This window comes from Protomyctophum bolini, assembly GCF_963924005.1.
Source record: "Protomyctophum bolini genome assembly, chromosome: 7".
In the NCBI taxonomy this organism is placed as follows: Eukaryota; Metazoa; Chordata; class Actinopteri; order Myctophiformes; family Myctophidae; genus Protomyctophum; species Protomyctophum bolini.
Genome location: NC_137868.1, coordinates 32,662,326 through 32,671,407, shown reverse-complemented (window position 1 = coordinate 32,671,407; position 9,082 = coordinate 32,662,326). Strand labels below are relative to the sequence as shown.

Below are 9,082 nucleotides of genomic sequence, written 5' to 3'. Positions count from 1 at the left end.
TCCGCTGGCCGCCGCGTGATCGCTTGCCATGTTGTAGTTCGCCGTACAGTAGCCTTTTTGGTAGACATTCATCTGGCATGCGGCAGACATGGCCAGCCCATCTCAGCTGGGAGCGCTTGAGCATGGCAGCCTCCTGAGGCATCACATGTGAAAACCATTGAGCTGCTTCGCATGCATAAACAGTCCATCTCTCGCAGGCGTACAGGAGGGACGTGAGGACAATAGCACGGTAGACTTTCAGTTTAGTCTGTAGGCTGATCCCTCTACGGTCCCACACAGAGGTGCGGAGTCTACCGAAGGCAGCGCTTCCATGGGCTATCCTGTGCAGGACCTCCTCATCAATGGTGGCCGCACGTGACAGGGTGCTACCTAGGTAGACAAACTTTTCGGCAGCCTTAAGATGTTCACCATTTACACTAATGAGGGGCTCAGTGTACAGGGCACGAGGAGCAGGTTGGTGCTGATGGTAAGGCCAAAGTCTGTGCATGCTGTGGCAAGGTTATCCATGCTCTGTTGCATTTCCAGCTGGTTTGAGGCATTCAATGCGCAGTCGTCCGCAAAGAGGAAGTCGCGAACGGTAGTCGTCTGCACTTTTGTCTATGCCTGGAGTCTTGGCAGATTGAAGAGTTTACAATCAGTGCGGTTAGGGTTAGATCAAATCTTAAATTGTCTTCCATACCTCCATCATGTATCAAGAACCCTATATCATTCTATTTTATTTTAAACCTTCTTTCCTAACGTAATACTGCATTTGATTTCCATTCTTTGCCCTTTCAGGCAGCCTGCAGTAAAATGCAACCCACAGTCCTGCAGTGATCCTTGCCTCCAACACTTCTGAACCAGAACAGCAGAGATGAATGCGTCAGACGAATCCTCCTACCTGCAGGAGTCACTGTACAGTAACTCCACCCTGGGTTACAACTATCACCAAAACTACACTCTTCCCCCCTCATTGTTGCCGGGCAAGTCCAGCACATCCAAGCCTACAGGATGTGAGCAGGTCCACATCGCCACAGAGGTCTGTACTTTATGTGCAGTGTGTGTGTGTGTGTGTGTGTGTGTGTGTGTGTGTGTGTGTGTGCGTGTGTGTGTGCATGCATGCGTGCGTGCGTGCGTGCGTGCATGTGTGTGCATGTACAGAGCTCTGCAAGTATGTAATGAAGGCATACATATTATTTTGCCATCTCATCTGTATTCTCAATATGCATTATCACCAAAATGTCGCTCTGCTCTAGTTACAGTATTAATGTTTGTATGATTTGGATTGTGATATTAAAGACAAGTTAATATTACACAAATCTTTAAAGCTGCTATAAGCAATAATATGTCAACATTTGAATGACCTTTTTCTCTCTTGTATTCAGACAGCCAGCAATAGGTAGAACGCTCCCAAAATACAACTAGGGGCCGCAATCTGCATTCAAAGATTTTCCTAGAAGCTTTGTCATTGGTCGATTTACCTGTCTACTTCCTGATTGGTTAGTCATTGCAACCAGGTTTTTTTTCGACCAATGACAAAGCTTCTAGGAACATCTTTGAATGCAGATTGCGGCCCCTAGATGGGTCACAGAGACTACATTTTTTTGGGAGCGTTCTACCCATTGCTGGCTGTCTGAATAAAATAAAAAAGTCATTAAAATGTTGACATATTATTGCTTATAGCAGCTTTAAAAGATAGCTGTTGTTCGAATAGAGGAGAAATTGACCTTTGGCATCTGGGTAAAGCCCATATTCCCAAATACTGTAGCCTACATGAGATTGCGTTCTTATTTCAGACTAAAGCCTGTCATGCTGGAAGTTATTTCACAGAGCTCTGTGTTGTGATGTAACTCACCCTGTAAAAGAAGACGGAAGCTTTATTTACTCCAATAATGGTATTTTTTATTAAACTCAACAGGATCACCCAAGCCTAAAATGTACTCTTTACTACAAAATTCTACTCTGCTCTAGGTCTTCCTAATTCTTGGCATCATCTCTCTGATGGAAAACATCCTGGTCATCACAGCCATTGTGAAAAACAAGAATCTCCATTCGCCTATGTACTTTTTTGTGTGCAGGTACTGTACATGTTCGGACATTCTGTTGTGATGAAAGGAAAACACAAAATGTGCTGAGCCTGGTATTCACTTATGCGCTGGGGTCACGCTAATTGAAACAATAATAATCAACCCACCAGCACCCCCTGCACCTAGACTTTGGGATTTTGGCTTCTGGTATCCATTTCATATACCCTTTAGAGAAAATCAACAAATATAAATACCACCCATCATGTCTATTAGGCTTTAACTTTGCGTTAAAAAAAATACTTTTTCATTTTTACTTTTATTTAGTGTAATAGTATTTTTATTGATTTATTTCAGTGTCAATTATCTAATGTAATCCTGGGCGCTACACTTCCTCTTCCAACCTGGGGGGGGGGGGCAGCGGACTGACCTCATGCTTCCTTCTATGCATGAGGAGTCCAAGCTGCTTCTTTTCACGTGACAGGGAGGAGTTTCCCGGCCGGACGTAGCGCGTGGAAGGAACACGTTATTCCGACCAGTTCCTTTCCCCTCCATCAGGCTGGCCAGGGGGAGGTAGTTTAGAGACCAGGATTACTGCATGTTTTTTGTTCTCCCCGTGACCCTAGGGGACACGGGGAGAACATGTGAGGGTACCTACCGAGGGGACACGGGGAGAACATGCAAACTCCACACAGAAAGGCCCTTTCACCAACCCTGCCTCTGGTATGGCCACTGATGACACGGAGGAGGGTCGGAGGGAACATGACCCCAGCGCCCACAGCGTTTTAGTTTAATAGTATTTATTAGAAATGTTAATTTATTTATTTATCTGTCTCTGCTACACTTGGAGACAAATAATAAAGTTTTACTTTCTACCATACACATTACAATAATAAACAACAGACATCAATGCAGTGAATGCACACAGGGACAGGGAAACCATTTCGTTGCTGCTGGGAGGAAACCGCCTTCTTTTTCTTTTTTGCATAAATCAGTGCTATTGGACACCCTTTACGTCTGTGTGTTGTTTTCGCTTTGGACAAAACCTCTTAACTCCATTGAACCCTCAAACTGTCTGCTAGAGCAACTAACTCCACCACCTCTCCCCCTCTCATGCAAGTAATTGAGGAAGGAGACCTTTTGTCTATACTGCCAAAATGTGAATTGCAGACTTGAAAAGAAAAGAATCCAAGGCACTCCGTCTTTGGTGAAAAATTAAATAGTTTATTTGATGATGAGCAAGGCAAATAAATAACAGGACCTACGCGTTTCGACCAAAAGGTCTTCGTCAGGGTCTATCTGATTTGATGAGGCAGTATTGCTTTGTTTTCAAAATATACGGTTTTCTTAGTTTCCTGAAAAATGTATATTTTTTTAATTTCCTGAAAAATGAACATGTGGTTTCTTCCCATCAGCAGAGAAATGCAATGCATGCAAAAGGACCTGCAGTACCGTCTCTAGGCCTAGTGGTTCCCCAACTTAGCTCAAGACACAAAAGAGAAAATAGACATTTTCCTGGTACCCAAACTAGTGTAAATAACAGATCTACAAGTTCACAACGCAAAGCTTCGCAACATGTTGTGTAGTGTAGATTGGCTATTTTCACTACTTCCACGACCCACAAAAAGGGTCACAACCATGTACACATTTGTCTTTAAGTTATAGGCGGGTTGGTTCAGGGGTAGAGTGGCCGGATGGAAACCGTAAGGTTGCCAGTTCAAACCCGGGCTCCCCCAGAGTTAGTGTTGAAGTGGCCTTGGGCACTTGACCTCCTTGACCTCCTGATGTGTTGGTTGGTGCCTTGCATGGTTTCCGCTGCCATCAGTGTATGAATGTGTGTGTGAATGGGTGAGTGTAATGCACAATCTATGTAAAGCACCTTGGATTAAGGTGCTATATAAATATACCATTTACCATTATGATAACCGTTTGACTTAATCTAATTTGTCTTGGTTTTGCAGTCTGGCAGTGGCTGACATGCTGGTTAGTGTGTCCAATGCCTGGGAGACCATTATCATTTACCTCCTCAACAACAGGCAGCTGGTGGTAGAAGACAGCTTCATCAGGCAGATGGACAACATGTTTGACTCCATGATCTGCATCTCTGTGGTTGCCTCCATGTGCAGCTTGCTGGCCATCGCCGTTGACAGGTACTGATGGTGGGGAGATGGACGGATGGAAGAATGCATGAATTAGTGTAAATGGTCTGTTTGTAACTCTGTCATGTTGATATACTTAAGTGTTTATCAAAGTTTATTACACAGCTTGGCTGAATGCTTGATTCTGATTGGTCAAACATTTAATTCAGTTATTTCTGTATAATGACTGATGGGCTCAATACCAGACTGCTGTCTAATCAAAGCGTCAGGGTTACTTCCTTGTTTTCCGAGGAAATTACTTCGAGTGGTTGTCAATCCCTTGCTCCTGAGATCCAATGGCTCACCTGGTAAAGCACATACCATTGCCGCAGCTGGCTCGTGCTTGAGGCCCTTTCCTGCATGTCCTTCACAATCTTTCTCTCCTACCATTTTCCACCTTTCTCCATTAACGTTATCGACTCACTATGAAAAAAATAAGAATAGCTTGAATTTATTTAGCGCTTTTCATGAACCCAAATTAAGGCTTATTGGCATAACCATTGACATAACTTTAGTCAGACTAATGTCTTGTCGGACTAATGTGTTAAAAATGAGGAGTTTCTATGGTCTGAATATTGGATCACAGACAATTGGAGTGTTGGACTATTGGTTGTCGGACTTTTGGGTGTCGGACTGTTAGTACGTCGGACCAAAGAGTGCATGCTTGCTGGGTTGTCTATGGACACAAACAGAAACAAATTAGAAAAAGTGGCACAGGTGAAATCTCAATCATCTCTCTCTCTCTCTCACCTCTGCTCTGGAGCCTAAAACAATCAAAATGGGGTTCAGGTCTGTTTGTCAGGAAAGGTCTGCACTTTAAATGAAATGTGCATCATATCATATTTTTGTGCTTTGAACAGAAGTGACATTGTATATCACCCCATTATTTAGTCTGTCTAGTGGGAGGGGCCATGGGGTAGGCTATATACAGAGGTAATCAGGAGCTGTCACTGTCTCCAAGGAGATATCATATCTGGTCGCCTGTGTTTGTTTTGCTAAAACTATGTTAATCTGCCAACTGCATGCTTTGCCATAATTTGATTATGTCGGTTTGTGCTAAGAGGTTGCACACTACCCTCATCGTAGGCAGGGCTGTGACTTTGTCTTGAGTCACTCACCACAAAGTCACAGCCCTTTCCTGCCTGGGAATAACATTATCCTTATATTATATACAGTACTTACAATGTTTGTTGTGTCTAGGTACGTCACTATCTTCTATGCGCTGAGGTACCACAACATAATGACGGTGAAGAGAGCCGGGTACATCATCGGTGGGATTTGGCTCTTCTGCACGGGCTGCGGCATAGTCTTCATCATCTACTCAGACTCGACCCTCGTCGTCATCTGCCTGGTCTCAATGTTCTTCGCCATGCTGCTGCTCATGGCATCCCTTTACAGCCACATGTTCATGTTGGCGCGGTCGCATGTCAAGCGCATCGCCGCCCTGCCCGGCTGTAACCACACCCACCAGCGTGCCAGCATGAAGGGCGCCATCACACTGACCATCCTGCTGGGGATCTTCATCATCTGCTGGGCTCCTTTCTTCCTCCACCTGATCCTGATGATCTCCTGTCCCCAAAACCTCTACTGCCTGTGCTTCATGTCCCACTTCAACATGTACCTCATACTCATCATGTGCAACTCTGTGATCGACCCGCTGATCTACGCCTTCCGGAGTCAGGAGATGAGGAAGACGTTTAAGGAGATCATTTGTTGTTACAGCTTGAGGAACGCCTGTGCCAATTTCTGCGCTCTGCCAGGGAAGTATTGAAAAGGGTAGTGGTGTGGTAGTGGCAAGCACTTTTCATTGCCACCACCATATTGTGTGTGTGTGTGTGTGTGTGTGTGTGTGTGTGTGTGTGTGTGTGTGTGTGTGTGTGTGTGTGTGTGTGTGTGTGTGTGTGTGTGTGTGTGTGTGTGTGTGTGTGTGTGTGTGTGTGTGTGTGTGTGTGTGTGTGTGTGTGTGTGTGTGTGTGTGTGTGTGTGTGTGTGTGTGTGTGTGCATGCGTTTACAAGCAGTATTTGTTTTGTTTTGTTGAATTACCTCAGCATCCATCATTGTTGGTGGGGAATGTGCTTTCAAGTGTAAAGAAATATGTAAAAAGGTGGATATAGGAAATATAGCATTACCACCACATGCTTCGTGCCGGAAACTGGTTTGGTTGTTATAAAATCCAAAGTGACTCATTGGGATTTGTTTCATGACAAGTTGTTCTGGCTGTAAAGAATAACACAGTTGCCCTTAAAGTTTGTGAATGTTGGAAGCAACATAAATAGAAACTAATTAATTACAGGTAGCTAGCTTGCCTAAAGAACTATATTCACAAGATTTGTATAAATTATTACCATATTGTTATTACCACATTGTTTTCTTGGTTGTTTTGCTTGGATGTTGACAAGGGTTTTCACTTGTTTCCTAGCATTTACTGTAAGTGATGTATTGCTTTTTGCTTTACACACAGAGACATGAATAATTGCAGACACTGAATAATCAGTATTATATATGAAAAGCATTTAGTCCTTCAATATTCTAAGACAAAGAATACACAATTAGACAAACATGCAGAATGGAAGTCCACCCTACAAATAACTAAGAACTAAGAACACAATCATAGTATGTACAATGACATAATATGTATAACCTGTGCAATACATGCATGTCGGGATGTATACATCCCGACATGCATGTACATGTATACAATGTGAAACATTCTGTGAACTTCAGCTGGAAATACTTATGTCAAAGAATTATGTAAATAGAAAGCAAAAAGTTAAAGGGTGGCCTGAAGCCGGATACTGTACATGGGGAATATAGACTAGTACATTTCAAAGTGCTAAAGTGATGATAAATTTAAAATAAAATAAAATCCCGAAAATGTTATATTTGACAGAAATTGTATTTTAACTACAGAATGTTAATTGTACTGAAAATTACACATTTTCCCCTTTTAATTCAACAGGTGATATAACTTAAACTTGCTAAATGTTTACATTATCATTCATACAAAAAACTTCTTGATATCAGACCTTAAATGGTGGCAATGTGTTGGGGACCAGTTTATGGTATATGAATATGATATTGTGCCCTGCATGTGACCCAATGAATTATTAAAAATACTATTTATCTTATCCAAGGTGTAAATGGCATATCTTGACAATTGCATAGTGTTGATGGACGTATGCAATCCTTCTCATTTCAAAAAGGATTTGAAGAAATTACATTAGGGCTAGGTGTCACGGTCTGTCTGTCCACAGACCGTGTCCCCACTTCAGCCACTCCCACATTCCATTCCATCACACCTGCTCACACTCCCTCATCAGCCCAACAGTGCCATATGCCCCTTTCACACCTGAGAACATTTCCCCAATCAACCCACCTCCTATCAGACTGGACTAATTTCACACACTCACTGTCACCCTTGTGTTTGGTCTCGCTTGTTCTTGGACTCTGCGTTTTTGGACATCCTGGTTTACTGCCTGCATTTCTACACAGTAAGCCTTGTATTTGTTGGACTGCTACTTTTCTGCCTGCATTCTGCTCTGTAGATTAGCATGTTTGGACTACTGTTCTCCTGCCTGGTTGTTACTGTAAGATTTGCCTATTTTCTGTTATTAAATTCTTAAATCTACTCTGTCTACTGTGGCTTTGCATCCTGGGTTCAATCTAAACCTCACTCCTGACAGTATAACCTGACCCTTAATATGAACCCAGCAGAGCTACTGTGTTTTTAGAGGAGGGTTAAAGATTTTGAGCCGGCTCATGGCCTCTCCACCTAACCAGTGTTTTGCACTCCAAGAGGAGATTGAAACGCAACAGTTGTGGTTTAAGGAGAGACCGTGGGTTAGTCATTTTGTCCCCCACCTGGATGTTATTCATGGGAGGCTTAAAGACTTTTTAGCCACCAGCTCGCTTCCCAGTGCTTCCCAGCCAGTTTCTCAAACTATAAGCCTGCAGTCCACCAACCCTGTTGCTGACCAGCAGAATATCGAGTACATTGACTTGCTTAGCTATTTTGGCAGAAAGGCAAAAATGGAATCATTTTCTGAACGACTTCATGCCCCGGATCCTTATTTTGGCACATGCCCGGCTCTGGGAGGTCCCAGTAGTAACAACAAACGGGGCAAAGTCTCTCGGGGTCGCCAAGCCCACCCGACCAGCCATCTCAAGCCTGCTGTCAGCTCCTACCCAGAGACCACCAGTGTCTGCAGCTCCACCTGCAGCATCGCCTTCTGTGCCTGCAGTCCCGCCTGCTGCTCCGCCTGCAGTCCCGCCTAAACCTCCGCCTCCAGTGTCTGCAGTCCCGCCTCCGCCTCCAGTGTCTGCAGTCCCGCCACCGCCTCCAGTGTCTGCAGTCCCGCCTCCGCCTCCAGTGTCTGCAGTCCCGCCTTCGCCTCCAGTGTCTGCAGTCCCGCCTCCACCTCCAGTGTCTGCAGTCCCGCCTGCAGCTCCGCCTGCTGCTCCGCCTGCAGTCCTGCCTGCAGCTCCGCCCCCTCCGCCTGCAGCTCCACCTCCTCCGCCTACAGTCCTGCCTGCAGCTCCGCCCCCTCCGCCTGCAGCTCCGTCTCCTCCGCCTACAGTCCTGCCTGCAGCTCCGCCCCCTCCGCCTGCAGTTCCGCCTGCAGCTCCGCCTCCTCCGCCTACAGTCCTGCCTGCAGCTCCGCCCCCTCCGCCTGCAGTTCCGCCTCCTCCGCCTCCAGTGTCTGCAGTTTCGCCTGCAGCACCTCCGGCCTCGCCTCTGCCTGCTGCACCTCTGGCTTCACCTCTGCCTGCTGCACCTCTGGCTTCACCTCTGCCTGCTGCACCTCTGGCTTCACCTCTGCCTGCTGCACCTCTGGCTTCACCTCTGCCTGCAGCATCCTCTGGGGTCCCGTCTCCTGAGTCTGCAGCGTCCTCGTCTCCTGAGTCTGCAGCGTCCTCGTCTCCTGAGTCTGAAGCATCCT

General features: G+C 45.4%; 1 protein-coding gene across 1 annotated transcript; it reads left to right on the top strand.

Moving 5' to 3' along the window:
* Positions 1–400: 400 nt before the first annotated feature.
* mc5ra (melanocortin 5a receptor) lies at positions 401–5,912 on the top strand (the record flags this gene model as incomplete). The annotated part of the gene is made up of 5 exons (XM_080768276.1): positions 401–453; positions 844–1,018; positions 1,951–2,057; positions 3,965–4,153; positions 5,342–5,912. The coding sequence occupies 5 exons, from the start codon at positions 401–403 to the stop codon at positions 5,910–5,912; spliced, it is 1,095 nt and encodes a 364-aa protein (XP_080624402.1).
* Positions 5,913–9,082: the final 3,170 nt, after the last annotated feature.